General features: G+C 40.8%; 1 protein-coding gene across 2 annotated transcripts in view; it reads right to left on the reverse strand.

The window, feature by feature from the left end:
* The window catches only part of PARD3B (par-3 family cell polarity regulator beta), a 2175158-nt gene that overhangs the window by 1368357 nt on the left and 784028 nt on the right, over positions 1 to 22773 (reverse strand). For both annotated transcript variants that reach the window (XM_030209894.1, XM_030209893.1), the window contains exon 4: positions 13885 to 13994. In XM_030209894.1, coding sequence (XP_030065754.1) covers positions 13885 to 13994 — 110 coding nt within the window. The remainder of the gene's footprint in view (positions 1 to 13884; positions 13995 to 22773) is intronic.

Genomic DNA, 22773 nt, shown 5'->3' on the forward strand with positions numbered 1-22773 from the left:
ATTCTTTCCATCAAAAAAAATGAAAGAACAGGGATCTCCCTCCATGTATATAAGCATCGTTACGTAGCAGATGCTGGGAAAAACACCAATTGGCATATCAAGTCTGCTCATTTATTACTGCCCACACTCCCAAGGATAACAACCAAGGATATACCCTAACCAGTAGTCATAGATTATGACTAGATATAGACAGGGGTGTGCTGGTAAATATTTAACAACAGGCTCTTTCTCCGGACATAGCCAGCTCTGCAGTTGGAAGGGCCAGGGGTGGTCGGGGGGGGGGGGGGGGGCGGGGGAGGCAACACTTGCCTCTCTCTCCTCCCTCCCTTCATGCGGGTACGCTAGGCATACATTTTGCTGGCAGCCAATAAATGGACTGCCACCACTCCCAACGTCTTGCTTTGAGCAGCATGCTGAAACTTCTCACACATGCTGGAGAAGTCCCAGCCTGCTGCTCAGAGCTGGAAACAAGGAGCGGGAGCAGCAGTAGTCTATTTACTTGGCTGGCAGGGCTCAGCATCCCCACCAGCAAAGTAAAAGATAACTCAGCAGGGGGCCCAAGTCCACATTTTGGGAGCCAGTTGTTAAAGTAGCCATGGAGGGTCCTACTTTAACAACAGGCTCCCAAAATTCTTAAAAACTTAACAACCGGCTCTTGCGAGCCTGCTCCAGCACACCACTGGTTATAGATCTCATGCTTAAGTCAAGAAATTGTTTGACATCTTGCTTCTTTTTGTTCCATACTTCTGGCATCTTCCTGAGATGTTAAGGTTGGAGAATTCTCATACTCATTTTAGGAAATTACTGAAAACTCATTTCTTTGCTGCTGCTTTTGGACTACCCTAGCCAAAACAGTAAAATAAGGGGACAAGACATTTTTTAGATATGTTAGTGATAGGAGGAAATGCAAGAAACAATAGCCAAAAGGTAAAATGAGGGGACAAGACATTTTTTAGGTATGTTAGTGATAGGAGGAAATGCAAAAGTGGCATTATGAGACTCAAAATATGTAAAAGCTGATAAACATAAGGTAGAATTGCTTAACAAATATTTCTCTTCTGTGTTCTCAGCTGAAGGACAGAGAGAAGGACAGCAGAAAAACACAAATAGGAATGGAGGGGTGGTAGCCCCTGAATGATTTTCAGAGGACCGTGTTCATGAGGAGCTGACTAAACTAAAGGTGGACACAAGTGATGGGGCCTGATGACATACATCTGAGGGTACTGAAAGAACTTGGAGAAGTTCTAGCGGCTCCACTGGCTGACCTTTTCAATGCGTTCTAGAATCAGGAGTGGTCCCAGAGAACTGGAAAATAGCAGATGTGGTCCCTCTCCATTAAAGCGTAAGTAAGAAAAAGGTTGGGAACTACAGGCTGGTAAGTCTAACTTCTGTGGCAAGTAAATTAATAGAAACATTTTAAAACAGAGAATAGTAATGTTTTTTGAATCCAATGAATTACAGGACCCCAGACAACATGGTTCCACTAGAAGCAGGTCTTGTCAGATGAATCTGATTAATTTCTTTGACTGAGTGACGGAGATCGCTAGATGTGGTATATTTAGATTTTAGCAAAGCCTTTGACACAGATCCGCATGGACGACAAATAAATAAACTGAGTGCCCTCGGTATGGGCCCTAAAGTGAATGACTGGGTTAGGTACCGGTTGAATAAAAGGTGACAGAGGGTAGTGGTAAAAGGAGCTCATTCTGAGGAAAAGGATGTTACCTGTGGTGTGCTGCAAAGTTTTGCTCTTGGGCCAGTTCTCGTTAATATTTTTGTAAGTGATACTGCTAAAGGGCCATCTGGTAAAGTTTGCAATAGGGTAGACACCCCTGATGGTGTGGATAATATGAGGAAAGACCTAGCAAAGCTACAGGAATCCTCTGGAATTTGCCAGCTAAGATTTCATGCTTAAAAATGCAGGGTCATGCATTTAGGCTGCAAATCCCGAGGGACCCATACAATTTACGGGGTGAAGAACTTTTGTGCATAAAAGAGGAGCAGGACTTGGGTGTGATCTTATGTGATGATCTTAAGGTGGCCAAACAGGCAGAAAAGGTGAAAGCCAAAGCTAGAAGGATGCTTGGGTGCACAGGAAGAGGAATGGCCAGTAGGTAAAAGGAAGTGATGATGCCCCTGTATAAGACTCTGGTGAGACCTCATTTAGAATAATGTGACCGCACCTTCAAAAAGATTTAAACAAGTTGGAGTTGATCATGCTATTAAAATGGTCAGTGGTGTTCATCATAAAGCATATGGGGACAGACTTAAAGATATCAATATGTATTCTTTGGAAGAAAGGCGAGTGAGGGGAGATACGAGACATTTAAATATCTATGCAGCATAAATGCACAAGAGGTGAGTCTCTTTCAATTAAAAGGAAGTTCTGGAACTAGGGGGCACAGGATGAAGGTGAAAGGTGTTAGACTCAGAAGTTGCCTAAGGAAATACTTCTTCAAGGAAAGGGTTGTGAATTCGTGGAACGGTCTCCCAGTGGAAGTGGTGAAGGCAAAAGCAGTATCTGAATTCAAGACAGCTTGGGACAAGTATGTAGGATCTTTAAGGGAGTGTTAGGGAGAGTAGACTGCATGGACGGACAGACTGGTAGGCCATATGGTCTTTGTGTCTACATTTTTATATGTTTCTATGCAAGGAGTAATTTTGTTTCCTATAAAAAGTAGACAATGAAACACAGATATAACCAACTTTGCTTCGAAAAGCTTCCAAATTAGGAAACAAAATTGGAATTACCAGCTTTAAGACAGTGTGCTTTGCCTGAAAAGGTTATTTTGTGATCAGGATGTCATATATTGATACAGCTGATTTCACTTTCATGCTTAAAATTTTATTCACTTTAGCATTCCAATTATTATTGTTTTTGACAGCGTTACCATAGGGACATTTTAATTAATCTTCCCTTTTTGAATTTTTGCATTTCTATTTCTAGCTGTCATTTAACTTTTAGGTTGAAAACAGTATATACAATGATGTTTTGCATTTTTATATACATCTTAGAGTTTGGATTTATACAACATCTATATCAGTTTTTATAATTTATTTATGTGCATATTTCTTAGCTGATTGTGATTCTTTTTGTTTTAGACTCTGAGCTTATTATTGATCTCTTATATATGGATTTTATATTTTAGTTTTGAAATTGCAGGTATATCATCTTCTTTTGATATTACTATTTTCATTTTGTTCTATGTATTATGATGTACATTTATTCATTTGATAATTATTAAGTCTATTTGTCTTGATGAAAATGTATCATCTATTTTTGTATTTTTGTATTTATTTAAATGTCGTTTTTATGAAATTTTAATATATGATTTTATATATTCTTAGACCCCAGACACAGGCCTTAGGGCCAAAACGCGGTCTGTGTCAGACTGTATTCATTGAATAAAGACTTTCTGCAAACCATCGTTCACTTTGCTGTTTTTTGTGCATCCTTTTTGTTCTGCAGAGTGAGCTCTCCTTGGTTTTGTTGCATTTGTTCTATTGATACACTACCTATAAATAGCTAGCTGTTACTAAGCAAGGTTCTCACCTATAGGTTATCAGTGTATAAGTGAGAACCTATACACTGTTGCAAAATAAAGAGGAAATTTTTTTAAATAAAATGTGTTTCTACCAACAGATGTAGTTTTCTATATTTTACACTTACCACCATGTTACCCAGTCATCCCCCTCCTGATGCTGACCTTATGTATAGCAAACAACAGAGGCCAATGTTAGCTTCAGAAAATGTAGTCTATTGTTAGGACCTTAAAAAAACACACACATACACATTCAACAGCACCTGTCTTGGTTAGAGTGGTTCCTATGTGAATAAGTGCCATTCACCAGGGCCAGTCGCTGATTTGCAGTGGCATTATCTGGATGACGACACTGAAAATTATCTCAGCACTACTTGGGTAGTGCTCGGCAGTCAAGGACACAGCTGGGAGTTTTCCAGGGACTGCTGGTACCCAGATAACTATCTGGGCAGGTTAGGATAGAAAATAGCTTTTATCCCATGCTGAATACAGGTGGTACTTGATTAACATCTGGTTGATTTTATTTTATTGTATTTGTTACATTGAGGCATATTTTCAAAGCACTTAGCCTTCCAAAGTTCCCTAGAAACCTACGGAACTTTGGAAGGCTAAGCACTTTGAAAATATGCCTCATTGTATCCCACATTTTCCCACCTATTTGCAGGCTCAATGTGACTTACATAGTACCGTAAAGGCGTTCGCCAATTCCGGTATGAACAAATACAGTAATGCTGTGGTAGAATAAGGTTCATGTGTACAGACACACTAGGGAATTGTAGAGAGAAAGAGAATCGTAGAGAGGAAGAGTTATTATATGTCCATTACGAGCTTGGTTTCGTTCTGTTGCAGGGTATAGGCATTTAAGTTGAGTTGGTCGGGTATGCTTTTTAATGATTTCCGGAAGTTTAGGTGATCATAAGTTGCTCTATACTCAGACATTCAACAAAAGTATCTGGGTAACACTGAGATTGGTATTTGAATCCAACTCTGATCGTAGTGTTTAAATATCGGGGACAAGCTATTAATAAGTTTGACAATCCTCTGTTAGGCGGTATGTTTCATGTCAGAAAACAAAAACGGATTCCTTGAAAAGCAGCAGTTCTTTCATGGCCATAGTGTCTCTCAGAGCAGATGTCAAAACTCACTCATCCCAGATATCAGTGCTCATCTAATTATAAATGAATGTGGCACATAAAATTCAGAAACTGATTATGAGTATATTCTCTGTATTTCTCCAAGATTTTAAGGGCTGTTCTCTAATATTTTGCCTATTAGGTGCCAAGAACATACTTATTTAAAGCCTATTCAAGGAAGAAAAGTATGTACTTATGTTTCTTTACATAATACTAGGTAACCAGTCACATATGCACCTATATTTCAGGCATATAGATCTGCACCAGCCATAGAGTTGGAGTAAATGAAGCACCTATCTTATAAAAAATGCTACGATCTAAGTGCATACTTTCACAATCTATGTGCACTACTGTGTGCCTCACCCATGCTGTGCCCACACTTTGCTCATGTGAATGTCCTAAAAAACAGTTCAAGGGATAGGATCCTCAAATTGCTAGACTATACTTAAATATATGATCCTCAATAAATAATGGTAAGATCTGAAATGCCTCCTACTGAAATCTCTTCAGAAGGAAAACGGCTTCAAAGAGCTCACAGATATCTTGTATCTACAGAGCTTAATCGGATCTAACTGATCCTCTCTTCATCACTGGCCGTAAAAAAACTTCAATAGAGGAGTACTGCTTGCCCATAAATAATTCCACTATAATGGTTCTGCAGTCTCTCTGTAGAATAAAGGCTCAAAAAACAGACCTTACTACCATCTGGCGAGCATTTAATAATCAAAAGGCACTTATCTTCATTTTCAAGAGCCCATCAATATGTGCTATGCTAATACACCCGCATCGAGTTTGTGTACAGCGGCTCCTCTGCTCTCGCTTGCAGCGATATACACCCTCTAGCCCCAAGCCCCAAGAGATTTCAGTAGGAGGCATTTCAGATCCTACCATTATTTATTGAGGATCATATATTTAAGTATAGTCTAGTCATGTGAATGTCAACCTATAAAGTACACACCATTGAATATTGGCGTGTGCTTATATAAAATAGTGAGTAATCTGAAACCACTCATTTATGCACAGATATGTTCACATGTACACATAAATGATAAGAATACTGGCAGTTATGTGTGTACTAGCTACCTAAATCTAGTTGGCACTGTAGTAATAACACAAAGGAGTGGCCCAGTTACAGGCTTCCTACAAAAACTCCCAGTAACACTCAAATTCTTATACAAAGTTGCACTTCCTCTATGATAGACTGTACATACATATAGTTGCACCTATATGGATACAAGCATAACTCACAACTCCCTCCCAATGTCACCCAAACACAGCTCTCAGGAATGCCTACTGACAGACCACAAACAAGTACATATGCTCTTGTCGGCAGTTATCTGCAGTCCAGTTAGCTCTTGAATACTCATATACACCCATCAATGTTGCTAACCTCTACTGTAATGTGCAGAGTGAAGCAAAAAAAAAAAAAAACTTAACCCCACCTAAAGTTTTTTGCCATTTTATCAGCAACCGCTTTGAATTTCCATGAGAAATTGTACATACTTATTCAGTCATCACACCAACGTGTTACTATTAAACAACATTTAATTATCTTAAGCTATGTTATTGACATTTTAGCATTATTACCTCACAATTTTTGCACATTAAAAATGTTTGAGCTGAAACACAGTAATAGCGTCATTTAAATAATACAATTAAAAATGTATCAGAATTTTGCAGTCACTGTGAATGTTCAAAGTGTCCATCCTCTCTCTTTAGATTTAAATAAGGGCCAAGCCTAAATTTTGGGTAAACGTAGGGCAAAACAAATGGGAAAAGCACAGGCCTTTAGTCAATCGGTCCCTGTGGCAGACTGCCCCAGATCATCTGCAGCGTTTCCTTGACTTTGGTAATTGTTTGCAACTTTGGGTAATGCTTGTGATAGGCCTCCAACATTGCTCCCCAGACAAAAGTCTACATCACTGTGACTTCATTAATAATAAGCTGGTACCCATTTTTTCAAATAATGGTAGTTTTACAGTGTAAATATTTTGAAACAGCAAAAATTGCTAAGTGGTAGCTATAGTAGAGAGACAGAAAATAAACCCATCATCATCAGAAGTATCACTAATGCCAGGTTGACCATTCAGCTAAGAAGGAAAAAAACGTAGCCAGCACATGCTTGTGAAAGCAGATGAGCTTTCAGTAGGCTCCTGAAGTGTAGATATGACAATTCAGTGTGTAATTCAAGGGAGAGAGAGTTCCAGAGAAAAGGCTCCATTGAGGTGGCTGAATGGCGCATGGATTCTAGCCTGGTAGCAAATAAAGGAGGGGTAGTAAGCCGATGAGCAGTAGAAGAGCGAACAGTCCTGGCTGGCCTACAGGGTGTAATTAAAGAGGCCAAATAAAGAGGTATACTTTTATGTAAAGCCTTGAAGAACAACAAAAGAATCTTAAAGATGATGCGGAAGTGGACATGAAGCCAGTGATGTTGTTTCAATAGCAGAGACACATGGTCAAAACAATAAGCATGAGAAAGTAAATGGATCATGTTGTTCTGTTATCGTTTGCAGTTTCTTCAGAACAACTTGCGGGAGACCGGAGTAGACTACATTACAGTAGTCCAATTTGGATGTTACTAGAGCATAAAGTAGGGTACCGCAGCTAGTTATGAAAGGGGCATGCCATGTGGATCAGATGGAGGAAGTGAAAGCAAAACCTAGTCACAGAGGAGATTTCAGTCCTGAAAGTGAGAGCAGTGTCAAAATAAATCCCTAAATACTTATGAGTATCTACTATTAGAATGGGGGCACCCTGTAAAATAGTTACAGTACTGGGAGAACCCTGATGGCTTGTGACCTTTAAGGTCACCGACTTCTTAGAGGTAGTAACAACAAATCTGCAAAATTTCACCTGCAAATTCCAAGAGGTTGCTGAGAAAACAGCAAAAAAACACTAAAAGGTTTTACCCCAATAAGGGGTAAATTCTCAAATGGTCGCTGAAATTTGGCACCGGGGTGATGTGTGGCAAGAGCGAAGTCTATAACAGCAGTTGTGCATGCAACTGCTGTTACAGAATACTAGCATAAGTCTGCATATACCCACTTAAATTTAGGCGCAAGCTCAATGACTGACGTAAATGCTCGCATCTAACTGCCTAAACATTAGTATTTTGTACCCTGCACATATAAGTGCCTGACATGCCCCTTCCCTAGTCCATGCCTCCCTTGAAGTTGTGCACTCTGGAATTTGTGCATGCAACTTGTAGAACAGTGATTAAGGGCTGCTGCGTAACTCACAACTGGGGCAAATTAGCCCCCTTTAAGGCCAATTATAGCCTATCATTGCTCATTAACACCAATTATCAGCTCATTAAGTAATATGTACAACAGCGCGCTAGTCTAGAATTTGGGTGTGCAACTTTCTAGGATTAGAGGATAAACGTGCAAAATTTTCTCCATTCCTGATTGATGATTAACTAAGGAGAGTAGTGCATATATTTCAAATCTCCTGCATCACAGAAAAAGTTACGAGTCATTCACTCCTGCATGGAAATCAAAGCTTCTACATAAAAAGGGGAAGTGTTGTGGCAATGCAGGTAAAGGGGTCTATGATTGGTAAGTTAAACAGCGAATTCCCAGTAAAAGGGGGAACGGTCTAATGTGCAGATGTTCTTTGCTGGAGAGGGGAGGATGGTAAGGGAGGGGGAAGGGATTAGGGTAAACAAGGGCAAAATGGAAGGAGTTTAGAAGTAGGAGATAGATGTAGTAAGAATTAAAAATGGGAAAAGAAAAAGAAAACTATGCAACAGTCCTGCTCCCACTCCCCACCCACCAATATTCAAAATTTGTCCTGTCCACTTCCTTTCAGCTAACCACTTATTTTATTTATTAGGATTTATTTACCGCCTTTTTGAAAGAATTCACTCAAGGCGTTGTACAGTAAGAATAGATCAAACATGAGCAGTAGGCAATTAGAGCAGTAAAAATATTCGCACAACAATACAAAGTATGGCATAGTATACTACTTGCAGTGACAGCACAATATGTACTAGAACACTATAATTGGTAGTGAGGGGTAAGGCAAAGTTGTAACATATAGATGAGTAAGAAAGTAGGAAGAATTAGAAAGTAAGGTGATTGATTTGAAGAAAGTTGCACGTGAGGTCAGAGAGATGGTTAAATATTATCTCAGCTAGGGTAGGAGTGGATAAACATGTCCGGCTGCAGTATGTGCAGCCCGAGTCAATCCTTGTGTGTATGAGTGAGACTAACAAGTTAGTTACTTCTTCCACTTAACACAATCAACCCTGCTACTGACAATTAACAAAACTTTCTCCCTAACACTTCCATCATTTACTCATCATATTCTCACCTCTCCCTTCTCCTCACGTCCTAACCTCACTGCTCTAATGTTCTCTACAGAATAGCAGTATATTAAATGCAATTAAACGCATACGTAAACCTCAATTACTAAAAGATTAACAGCAACCTGAAGTTCCAATGTTGGCATTTCAGCAATGGCAACAATTCTTTTTCCTCAAAGAAATATGAAAACACAGTAAAGAAATCAGTGCTCTGGAGGCTTTTAAGAGTTCTCCACATTTTTCTGAGCTGGAGACTGAAATCTAACTCCATCTGCCTGCATCTATTGCCATATTACTTCCACCTCAATGATAACTAATTTATAATAATGAAGTGCTGGGTTCTTAATTTAATAGACCAGTCTGTTACCGGCCTGAGACTCGGACAATCTGACTCAATTTACACATTTATTTTTTGCTTGAACCCAACAGACTTACACTGAACAAAAGAATGGAATAATCAACTATAACAGCCCATTACTAACACAATATGCCACTTTGTCACTACTCCTGCAACAAAGGGAAAATATCAGTGGGGATTTAAAAAAAAAAAAAAACACTATGAAGGTCCAAAGCTCCAGGCCTCAATTAATATGTTTGTTCAAGCTGTTCAGACAGCCCCAATCTGTCCCCAATAAACGAGAGATGTTGCCATCAGTATCCAACCTTCCATATACATCCATCTCATAACTTATTTCCATGAACAAAGAACTAAGAATTTGTCCTGATGGGCTACAGTCAGCAGATTTGGACTTGCTAGATATATTGGATGAAAGGGATTTATCTTTTCAAAACAAAGCTGCACAAAACACTATCAAAATGCCGACGTCTGGTCCCTATCTTTCCTGAACCCTGCTTGTACAGCTGCAGTTACAATACCATGATTAATATAAAATCACTTGAACAAAAAAAGCCTTTGTGATTCAAGTGTTCTGAAATAACATGGTTAAATATTATGTGCTATTTTTCATCTTGGTTGCTTTGGTCCTATAAAAAGGATTCACTGATAAATCTGTACCGCAACCAAACAAGTTTCAGTAGTGACTTCCTTTGCATATGTATGTCTGCATTTATATACAATAAGAACAAAGAAGTTGCCTAGTATATCAAGTTCAGGGCTTCTATTGGGTGTTTATAAATAGTAAATTTTGGTGTTTATTTTCCAGCTATTTAAAGGCTTTCAGAATACAAAATATCAGTGTTGTATCACTTTTTTCAGTGACATAGGTGCCATTGCTGGGTTATCTTCTCTGGTGGAATTACATGTATATATTTATAAATCTGAGGATTCAGCAGGGAAAAGACACAAGAGTGGAGGATCCACGGCAGGAAAAGGGAAAGGTGAAGTAGTACTAACGGAAATTTTATTTTCCCGGTGTTTATCCAAAAAAACCCCACCTATTTTATTTCTTTTGTTCCAGGGATGTTTTATATATGTTTGTTGGTTAAAACCCCAAAATCAGAAGCCATAATCATGTTATACCACGGTTCTGATGCTTGAATTTGCTGTCGTCCTCTTTAATAAAGTATAGGAATAAGTCCAAAAGCAGAACACAATGCAAGGTGCTAAGAGACTAACATTTTACTGGAATTTAAATATGGTTGGGACAGATATAGAAACAACTAAAAATCATATAGCCTATTCAATCTGCAGATCTACACCGATGTGGAAGGTATAGAGTTTAGAGGCTAAATAAAGTCTACTGGACCCTAAGCAAACATTAATTTGTGGACTCCCCTACAATGAGTGACCATTTGCTTCTTTTGTTACCTCTCTTAAGAGTCACATTTGCTTTCCCTTTCTCTCCCCCCCCCCCCCCCCCCCCCCCACCAACCAATGTTTATGGGGAAAGAAGGCCGTGAAATGTCTCCAGAAGCAGCAGGAAAAATGCAACCCCTAGCTATGGGCATGGCAGTAGTTGTGAATGAGCATAGGGTCAAGGCAATCACTTGCTTTGAATGGATTGACTTGTTGGCTGGAGCAGGAGAACTGTCAAGTTATCCAGTTCCAGAAGGGAGATAATTAGGCCAGTCCTGGATTTTTGACAATCCTATTCTAATGTATTACAAAACCTATAGCACTGATGTCCGTGGTAAAGTGAGGACCACAAACAGCACACTGAATTAGGATGTAAGTTCAAAAACAGGATTTGCTAAACAGTCTCCCTTCTGAAACTGGGTAATTTGGCAGCTCCAGAGGAGTGGGCTGAGAACCACAGTACTTGAGCAAGTTATTTTTATTAGAAATTCCAACTTTGGATTCTTGCCAAGAGTGAAGTGGAGAAATAAAGAAATAAAGCTTTTAGTGTGTTGGGCCCTACCATTGGAACAAACTGTAGAAATACTGGAAAGTGCAACATTTAACTTCTTTCAGAAAAAAAAGTTTTAAGACATATGTTTTTCTAAATATATAAGGCTGCCCTATATTAATAATAGAGTTTGTGCTGAGAGGTATTGGATTGAGATGTGTGAATTTCTGGCTGTATGTTCTACCTTTTATTGTCTTTTGTTTATGATGTGAACCACTTTGAATGGACTGGTCCACAAAAGTGGTATAAAACCTAATGATGATGATGACGACGATTTTCACCCTCCACTGCCTCTGGTATAAACCTGAGATACCAAGGGTGGACTGCCTCAAAGAGTGAGTATGTCTGAGGTATAAATTTACAAAGTTATACATGTGAAGAAGCTTCACAAATGGAATAAGCAAAAGATTATATTGAACGTCCTTTGGTGCTTCTGCAATGAATTTGCCCAGGTAACTTAATAGTTAGCTAAGTAAATTTCCCAGGATGAAAACTTCCCTTCACTAACTATGCACACAGCTAGATTGTTACCTGTGGATTTCTCCATTCCAGCCAAAATTTTCAAATAATAATTCTGTTTATATGAGATACTGCCCAATTCCCAACACAGATATGCACTCTCCCCCTCTGAATTACACACCCATGTATGCTCTCCCCCTCTTCAAGCACACACACTCTCTCTTTTGGTGCTGTGCTACAGTCAGCTACTCATGTGCTCCTTCAGTCAGTGCCCCCTCCCCCCCCTCAACCTGCAACAAGACAGCTCTCCATATCATCATGGACAGTTCTTGCATTTCCTGCCATCCCCTTTTCTCAGCCTGTAGCAGCAGACCCCTCACACTTTCCTCCATTCCTCTTATGTTCCCTATCCCTTCTCAAGAACTCCTACCCCAGGGCACGTATTTGTTCTCTCTAAGGTCACATGCAGAGTTTAGTGTCCCCCATAGAACAATAACTTCAACCTGCTTCACCTCATCATTCCTATGAACAGAGCAGGCTTCTCAGTCACTGGATCCTTCCACAGTCTCTCCACTGCAATGGGGAGGACTGAAGAGCAATAATCTGAAAAATATGCAGATACTTTAGCCATCCTTCTGACTTCCAGTTATCCCCCTGTTTACTAAGGGAATGGGACTTGATATACTGCCTTTCTGTGGTTTTTGCAACTACATTCAAAGTGGTTTACATAGTATATACAGGTACTTATTTGTGCCTGGGGCAATGGAGGGATAAGTGACTTGTCCAGAGTCACAAGGAGCTGTGGTGGGAATGGAACCCAGTTGCCCAGGATCAAAGTCTGCTGTACTAACCACTAGGCTACTCCTCCACAAAGCCATGCTAGTGGCCATTCACTCTGAATGGGCTGTGTCATTGCTGCATAAGTTAGTACACAGGAGGGTTAATTTGTAAATCAGTAGAAACCTGAAAAATCCAGAGTTGGCAATCCTAGCCTCCTGAGCACATCTGACTGGACCACTCAAAACTTTGGGGCCTTAGGTATGTGCCTAGTTTGCCTATGTTTTAATCAGGCTCTGAAAATAGTATAGTACCTTAACTGTAAACAAGGGTTCTCCCCATAGACAGCAGGATAAATTAGACGTGGGTAATGCCATCCAATGGCATCAACACAGAACAGCTCGTCTATATTTTTCTTATTTGTAGAACAAGACAAATCTACAGTTTTTAATCGGTAAAAGCTTGGCAATAGTCTTCTCCTGAACCCTAATGATGGCCACCACCTGGTGTTAATTTTCAGCGTCAGAAACCATCAAATCATTCTGCTCATTGCAGACCAGTTTTCTGAGCTTTGGGAAGAAATACAAAAAAACCTCATTAACATCCGACTGTATTTAATTACAATTTGCACTAATCTTTGCCATGCACATTCTTTCCTGTGCTACAGGCTTTGAGCATTATGTGCACATTAACGCAAGGACTAGTCCGCCACTAATCGCATCTAGTGTTGGTGTTAGGTTTTGAGCATCAGCCCACCAAAGCTCAGAAAAACCTCAAAAGGGGTATGCGAATGAGACCTCTCCAAATTAACGCAGACTATCACAGAGCTTAGAAGTCAACTCCCCAGGAACGTTTTGAAAGTGGGCATTTTATGGGCATGTCATGGATGTGACATGGGTGGCCTTATGTGATGTATGTTTTTTAGGGATAACGGATAGCAAAACGATTTCCTTGTGCCGGAAATAAAAACATAGTGAATTAGACCAGATTTAAATGCAAATAGCTCAATACCAAACTTGTTTTTTTGATTCATTCTTTATATATTGCAATAATATACTAAAACTGAACTGATCATTGGGATTAGAGAACCAGCCTTAAAGGGACTTATTACTGACACATAAAATGGAAAATAAGATCCATAAATGCACATTTTCAAAGCACTTAGACTTATAAAGTTCCATAGTAACCTACTGAACTTTGTAAGTCTAAGTACTTTGAACAATGAGCCCCATAGTGTTGTAATAATATGTAAATGTGAAATCATTCTAATGAAAAACTAAAATTGTATTTTAGCTCGTCACACAAGCAAGCAAGAAAAACATTTATTTCCTTTTCCAAAATGTGAACCATAGGTTACTTACTGACACAACCGGTTTCAGACTCTGGTCAGTGGAGTATGAAGCACCTGACTGGTAGTCAGCAGGTGGCCCCACAGCTGGGTCACTGCTTCTTCTAACTAACAGTGGTGTGCCTAGAAGATAAAATACAGGGTCAAGGGTCAAGAGAGCCTTGGGGAAAAATACATGACACACAGCAATTTAATTACAATGACTTACAGCCTGTTTTTTCACTCGTCATTTTATTCCTGTGTTGATGTAGGTGCCTGTAATTTATTCAACCTAATGGTATTACATTACTTGCTATATTTTGATATGCCAAAATAATAAATGTAAAAAAAATAGTAAAAAAATGGAAATGCCTTCTATAGTACATGAAAATTACAATAGTCAGATATAGGCCCATATACAAATGGCAAAATGGAAGAATCTTTCAAAATGAATAAATGTTAAAGCATGGTTAAAGAAATGTTTCCCAAATCTTGCAAATCTAATAGGGACATAATCAGACCTGTTAGCAAGCAATAATTAAGCAAATAAAAATGATGATAAGTGGGAGCTTGGAGTGTTCACAGTAGTAGACTGTAATAGAGACAAATTCAAAAGAGGTTAAAAAAACATTTTAATATAATATGAAAGCTAAGACACAAAAGAGTTGACTTACTAACACTTGGCGATTAAGGAATGTGGTAATCTATGGTACTTGTAGAACAGGTTACCAACAGCCCCATTATTCCCCACTACTACTACTACTACTATTTAGCATTTCTATAGCGCTACAAGGCATACGCAGCGCTGCACAAACACATGAAGTATCTCATGTTAAGAGTAGAATGGGTTACTACACTTCAGTGAATCAGCCCCGACAACTGTACACCACTACCATAGCCCTAAGGGATGAAGGGGGCACCTACATGTGGGTACAGTGGGTTTCAGGTGGGTTTTGGAGGGGTCACATTTACCACCACAAGTGTAACAGGCAGGGAGGGATGGGCCTGGGTCCGCCTGGCTGAAGTGCACTGTACCCACTAAAACTGCTCCAGAGACCTGTACACTGCTGTCATGGAGCTGGGTATGACATTTGAGGCTGGCATACAGGCTGGCAAAAAAAAGTTTTAAAGTTTTTTTTTTAAGGTGGGAGGCGGTTGGTGACCACTAGGGGAGTAAGGGAGATTCTCTCCGGTGGTCATCTGGTCAGTTCGGGCACCTTTTCACGGCTTGGTTGTAAGAAAAAATGGACCAAGTAAAGTCGGCCAAGTGCTCATCAAGTATGCCCTTCTATTTTCCATTATCGGCTGAGGACGCCCATCTCTTAATCACGCCCCAATCCCACCTTCACTACGGTGCCAACATGCCCCCATGAACTTTGGTCGTCCCCACGACGGGAAGCAGTTGAGGACACCCAAAATCGGCTTTCAATTATGCTGATTTGGGCGACCCTGAGAGGAGGACGCCCATCTCCCGATTTGTGTCAGAAGATAGGCGCCCTTCTCTTTCAAACAAAAGCCTAAAAGTAGTCCAAAGAAAAAGACATTTAGAATAATTTTGTAGGAGTAAGGATGACTAAAAGAATCAAATTATTTTATAGAATTCTTAGAGATAAGAATTTCTTTACAGAGTTACATCTGATTTTACTCCTTTGTAAATTCCAGGGATGTACAGAAGGTGAAAATATTAGTCTTGTTTGGGCTTTTCTACTCAATTTTTGTAGTTTATTTCATGTATTCTTCTTAATAAAAAGTTAACATGTCAGAAAACATGCTGATTATCTATTTGCAGTTTATATTCCACATAATCTGAATATAAACAATATTGATGGTGAACAAATCATTACGTTTAACACAATCAACAATATTCAGTACAGTCTTCATTATCTTCACTAACTCGACCATCCGGCATATCTGACAGACCGCTCCCCCCCTCGGTGATGTCATCACATTTATTTCTATTAAAAATCTTTGTTTTAGAACAATTTTTGAAAATTGGGAACTCTATGCCTCTGTTTATGCATAGTTTGAGTTGTATATGCAGTGTTTTCCGTATTATCCAACTTTTAATTTTTCTGCCAATGGGTCAGATAATTGAGACTGTACTGTATATAAAAAACATTATCAAAAAGATTACAATTGTGAATAATCTAATCAACCAAAATTAATATTTCAAATCTACAAAATTCCACAGAATGGCATATCACATCATTATCTATGTGACTGGGTCACATTTTTGCATAATGATTTTATACGTAGGACTCGCAATCAGATGTTTTTACGATTTCCATCAGTACAAAAATTTAAATTACGAAAACTGTTTAATTCTTCACTTTACCATCAAGCAGCATTAACATAGAATTCATTGTCATTGTCAATTCGAACTGTCACTTATTACCTAATGTTCTGTAAGTCTTTAAAGACCTGTTTATTCAGTAAGAACTTGGGATCAAATATGTAGCCGTTTGATTTATATGATCTGTAAATTCTGGGCTATGTATTCCAACTTCTTGATTACTGTAATCTGCATAGAACTTTAGAGGTGTTTGCAGAATAGAAGTGTAACATAACACCTGAGAAGATTAAAAAAAAAACAAAAAAAAAACCTTTCAAATCCTTTGGATTAGTTCATTTACTTCTGACCTCAGCACTGCAGAAAGTGCATTCAATAAGGCCCTGTTACTGAAAAGGCTGTTCAAGGAGGAATAGATATTCTTTCCAATTGAACTGGGAGTATCCTGTACAATAATTTGCACCTCCAACGTTCTACGTCTGGATGCCTGGGTTCGTAAGACATCTCCCATTGGTCCACCCTCGCATCAGAATGTGACGATGTCAGAGGGAGGAACAATGAGAGGGATGTGAAACCAGCACCAGCCACAGAACGTTGGAGGTGAGGATTCAATCACGGGAGACTCGCCCCCCTCCCTCCCCCCCCCCGATACTCACAATCTCCTACCTGTATGCCCTCCAGCTCCTCCTCCTGTCGAATCCTAGCCATGAAAGGTTCCAAAGAAAGCACGAATAAGTGAGGTGAGAGAGGGCATCCCTGTCTGGTATCCCGGCCCAGAGAGATCGGGTCTGTGAGAACATCATTGATGAGAAGTTGGGCCGTAGGATTGCTGTATAACACCCACACCCAGCCCAAAAAGGCCTCAGAAATGCCAAAGCGCTCTAGAACCCAGAACAGGTATTCCCACAGCACCTAATCAAATGCCTTCTCCGCGTCCAAACTGGCTATAATCGCATCTCCTGGGCACCCCGCCCCCTCCTTGATCAGAATGGACGAGAAAGGGAAGAAACGCCCCCAACCGTGCCACCAGAATCCCTGCCAGGATCTTTAGATCTTGGTTTAATAATGAAATGGAATGGGGCTTTAGCTAATTTAAGCCGTTTAATGCCCCCTCCCCCCGCACCTCCCCGCCAGTCAACGGCACGTTAAGGGCAGCCGCTTGCTCCTCCGTTAGACTAGGCAACTACAGGCGACGGAAAAATTCCTCACACAATGAGCCCAAGAAAGAATCTTTATCATATAGAGATGTATAAAAACGGGAGAATTCCTTTTGTATATCAAGCTGAGTGTGGTGAAGCCTCCCTGCTGAGTCCTTAATCTTGGCAATATAACCTTTGGCAGAGCGGGGACGCACAATGGAAACTAGTAATTATCCTGTTTTATTACCCCACCTATGTAATCTATATTTGTACAGCTTGATATTATACAGGCCACGTTCATCCAAGAGACTCTGTAGCACCCTCTTGCGCTGCAGGTATAAAAGCCAATGCCGTTCTTCAGGGTGCACAAATAAAAGATGGCGCACCTCCCTCAGCTTATCCGCCATCTCTAGTATGGCCTGCTCCCTTTTCTTGTGAAGTGTGGAGGTAAGGGCAATGATCTTACCTCTGAGCACTACTTTAGCCGCTTCCCAAAAAATCCAGGGACCCACATCCTGCACCCGATTTTCAGCTAGACAGTCCGACCAAGCCTTCCTAAGGTATATCTTGAATTCGGTGCTCTGGTACAGGGCAGGGTTCATATGCCACCACGGGGACCGGGAGGACGCGCCCCAACCAAAGTCCACCCACACTGGGGCATGGTCAGACACCTCTGTATCTCCAATTGTCGCCTGCATTACTGACCACAACAATGCGCACAAAGTCAGAATATAATCCAAGCAAGCGTGTACCCTGTGTGGGTGAGAGAAAAAAAGTGACGTCCCATTCCTCCACATTAAGCAGGCACCATACATCTAATACCACTAACTCCACAATCATGTAATTGACTCCTTTGTGCACATGATCCCCTAGGGGATGTCTGGGTGGCTTACAATCTATTGATGGGTCACTTGTAATATTAAAGTCTCCCCCAACTATGATGAGGGGATACTTATTGAGCATGGCTAACCTGGCTCGTACTTGAGTGAAAAAATTATGAGTATAGGTGTTAGGCATACATAAACTGCATAATGCTACTCTAGACCCCTGCACCATCCCAGTCACCACCACATAGTGGCCGTTCGGATCTTGGTAGAGAGACTATGTAGTGTGAATGCTATGGATTTTCTGATTAATACAGCCACTCCCCTCTGACGGCCATTGAAGGAAGCATGATAAATTTCTCCGACCCAATCCCTACGTAATTTAGCATGCTCCACATTGTTCAAATGCGTTTCTTGCAGTCATGCGACATCAGCATGCAAACGCTTTAAATATTGTAAAATCCTCATCCTTTTTATTGGAGAGTGTACTCTGTCCACGTTGAGGGATACCACCCTCAGTCTAGCCAAAGTCATAAATATATTGATCAAATGGCATAACAGAAATATTAGTGCTTTAAATGATCAAGGGAGTCCCCCAGCTAGACCACCCACCCGAAATCCTTCTTCTCCCCCTAGGTGGGCCCCCAGGGGTATCAAAGGCACCACGATTGCTACAGAATGGAGACCTGGGATTGTACCAAAGACCAACCCCCTCCCCGTCACCTAACAACCCCCCTATCCTACCCCTTAAAGCAAACCCCAAGAAAAAAAAACACCCACCAACAACCACACACACACCCGAGCCAGAAGTCCAACATTCTCTCTGTCCGACATCGGCCTAGTCATACCAGCCCTTCCCCGCTCCTCCTACCTACAAAGCTCCCCCCACCCCGCTAAGGCAACTCTAACAAAAACAATAGAACTAGCAACAGTTAAATGCACAATGATCCTGAGCAAGCTTTAGAAAGAGAAAGCATCACATTATGGAGTCCATATGATTTCACCTCATGGCGCCTTCACATGGCCCCAGAACAGCGGCCCCCTGAGACCCTCTCGCAATATACAATCCAACCATAGTGGCCTATGGGCCAACTGAACTGGTGAAAGGCAACCATTAAAGTGGTGCTGGTGAAAGGCAGCTCCGGCAAAAGACTGCCATCATCCTCAGGATTTAGTCTCAAGGGTACCCAAGGGACCCCCGCCCTTCCAACAATGTGGCTGACCAGTTAGTGATGAAAAAACTCCCCTGCTTACACGCATCAGCAGTCATCTCATGGCTATAAATTGTCCATAAATGTTTTAAGGTCTGATGAGTCAGTGAAGAAAAATGTGTTATTATGGGTCACCCAGACCTTCGCAGGATAGAGCATAGCGAACCGGATACCTCTGGCAAACAGAGTTCTACAAAGTTGTCCCATCCACCTTCGTTGTTTAGACACACATGCAGAGTAGTCTTGGAACAGGAGGATGCAAGTCCCTTTGTAATCCACAGAGTGCGTCACCCAAAATGCCTGCATCAGCAGCTCCTTATCAGCATAATTAAGAACCCGTGCAAGCACAGGCCTTGGGCGTTGCTCCCCATCCCAAACGGCACTGACCCGGTGTTTGCACTTCACTTGTACAGGCCCATTCGGCAAGACAACATCCAGTTGAGAAGGGAGCCAGCACTCGAACTCCCGCAGCTCTTTGTCCTGCACCGACTCTGGTAAGCCGACCATCCTGATATTTCGCCAGCTTCTGTTCTCCAAATCATCCGTCAATTGTAGAAGCTGCTTGGTCTGTGCCTCCACTGTCGTCAATCAGCCTTCCACCGCCTCCAAGTGATATTCCTACCAATATGCTCTTCCGCTAGCTAAAGCCGCGATGCCTGGCGCTCCAGGTTTTCTTTTATATCATCGACCGAAGCCTGAAGTTTGGATAGGCGATCGTCTAGAACTGCGGTAAGATGTTTAGTTAGCTTCCGTATCGCCTCCTCCTGCAGGGTAATCACTGAAGCACTGCTCTGCTGCACCGCCAATTTTGGACTCCCTGCTTGCATGCGGTCTCTGCTAGGCCTTTGGGTTTTCGCCAGCATACCACGGCAATCAGCACTGACCTTTTCAACAGCAGCGTGAGCATTGGACAGTCACCCAATCAGGATCACAGCTCCCGAGGGGTCCCGGGGATCTTCCTATTTGCGAATTAATAGGCAGGTAAAGAGGAGCAGAGCTGACGAGCGTCCCATCAGCCCAAAGGCATCACGTGATTCCCCCCAAGGTGGTTCATTTGAATGAAGGGTTTTGAAAACTAGTTACAGAATTCTGTAAATAAAGCGATGGGGCAGTGGGAGCCAGTAGCCTGCCTTCAGAAGAGGGGTGATGCAATCAAACTTCTTTTTGCCGTGGATAAGTTTAATTGCAGCATTTTGGTACTACTTGCAGACGCCTAATATCGGTTGCTGTGAGGCTTATGTAAAGAGAATTGCAGTAGTCCAGTTTACTAACAACAAGAGAAGGAATAAGTATATTTAGTGCTGGTGGGTTCAATGAAAGAGCGGATGGAACATATTTGTCGTAGTATATAAAAGTATTGCTGAACTACAGATGAAATATGTGGTTGAAAAGAGAGTGTATTATCTAGAGTTACTCATAGAATTTTTGTAGATGGTGTTTGAGGGACTGCAGTAGTGTCTAAAAGAATTGGTTGAGATAAGGTAGCTATGGGGTTGTTTGAAAAGAAGACACTATTAGATTTGTTTGAGTTAAATATTAGTTTGTTTTTGTGAAGCCCGTTGTAAAACTGCATCAAATTATGACTAATGTTTATGGATCAGGACTGATATTTAACCCTCTAGGTTTCTAGAATGCACCTTTGTGAGAATGATAGTATTGATGGGTTTTTTTTTTTTTTGGTGGGGGGGAAGGCTGTCCAATATGAACCATAATGAGTCCTAGATTTAAGAATAATCACAAGAGAAGCCTCAGGAAGAACAACTCAATTTGTAAAGACTGCAAAAACAATGCCACAATTCAATTGTACTTTTTATTTTTTCAGTGTTTCAGTGTGAAATTCCACCCAGACAGCATTAACAAAACCCTGATGCCTTCCTAATCAGACAAAACTAAAACCTGACCAAGCTGTATACAGACAGGTAACAGAGGAGGGCAACTAAGTCAACACAAACTATATTTCATTCAAAAATTTTCAGGTTATAAAAAAAAACCCAGAAAATATGATTTTCTAGAATAATACAGAGATCAGAGCAACATTCTCTATAAGGGGTGGACTGACAGTGATCTGGGCTCTCAGGCAATAAGAGTCATGGGCCCCTACCAACCTATCAAAAATGATTACATTGAGTGGAAGCTAGGGGAGAGTGAGCCCCCTACTGCTGTGGGCCCATGGGCACTGCCTTATTGTTTCAACGGTCAGTCCGTTTATTTTACCTAAATATACTCTTCATTTGTTATTGTACTTCTTTAAAGTTGCATTTTGCATTCCAAAATCTATTGGAAGTATACTTTTCAGCATTAGTATTTGGAGAATAAAGGTTTCTTATTTTGGTGCTTATCCTGCATGAGACTTCAAACAGAGCCAAGTGTTCTTGCCAAGACCTGAAGGTAAAAAGCTAAGTTTTTTTTTTGTTTGTTTGTTTTCTATTCCACTTGGTGCATCACAAAATCAGCTAATGTTTTCCAAAGCTATACCAAGCAAACCCTGCAGAAAATAAGTCTGAAAAACAAAACAAAACAAAGCATTACTGATATCATGCTGGCACTTTGTTAACATGAACAGTGGTGTCACTATTCATACCTATCCACTCATCTTTATAAAATCACACTGTTGTTTTAATGAGCTTCCTGTAGAACTAAAGCTATCCAGGATTCCCCAGTGAATAACATTTCTGCACAAAGATTTTCTAAAAAGTCATTATCTATTCTGTCTACTCATGATAGAATTATAGGATTTTAAAGACATTGCCTGGATTTCAGAAGTGACATGCTAATGTGAAAACAGAAGAGTTCATCAAGGATATAGAAAACTTCATTCCTTGAATTTAGGGGGTAGTTATCAAGCTGTGTTATGGCTATGTGTCTTAAAGGGCACTACCGCATTATATCATCATAACTCATGGTAGATTTAAGTCACCATGGGTTGCATAATGATGAGATGCAAAACATGCAAAAGCATGTAAATCAGCTCATTAGTATGTAAGTATAACAATGTGGTTTGAGGTGAACACAAACTTGCGTTATTCTAGGAAAAACACCACATTACTTTTCCTTCCTGAGAGCATCGAGCTGAAAACTGCGCCCAAAACAAGGGCATCTCTTTTAAATGGGCCATCCAAAGTCACACTGAGCTGCCTCCTAACACCTCCCTACTGAAGGCCACCCCATAATTGATCCTCTCACACAGAAGACCCCTCAAACTGAAGCCCCCTATCTGAAAGCACCCACTCCCAAATGATGCCTCTACCTAGAACCACTCCCACCCATATGGTTCCCCCCTCCCAAACTGCAAATACCCTACCACCACCCACCCTAGGCCTACACCTACGTTCAAATATCCCTTGAGTCCAGTACTGCTAGGTAAGTGTGATCCCCAGTCGCTCATGACCTTGACAGCATCAGGTTCAAAAGTGTACTAGTGAGCGCTAGTGGCAGTCTTGCGGCTAGGGGTCAAGCTGC

This window comes from Microcaecilia unicolor, chromosome 7 (genome assembly GCF_901765095.1).
Source record: "Microcaecilia unicolor chromosome 7, aMicUni1.1, whole genome shotgun sequence".
NCBI lineage: Eukaryota > Metazoa > Chordata > Amphibia > Gymnophiona > Siphonopidae > Microcaecilia > Microcaecilia unicolor.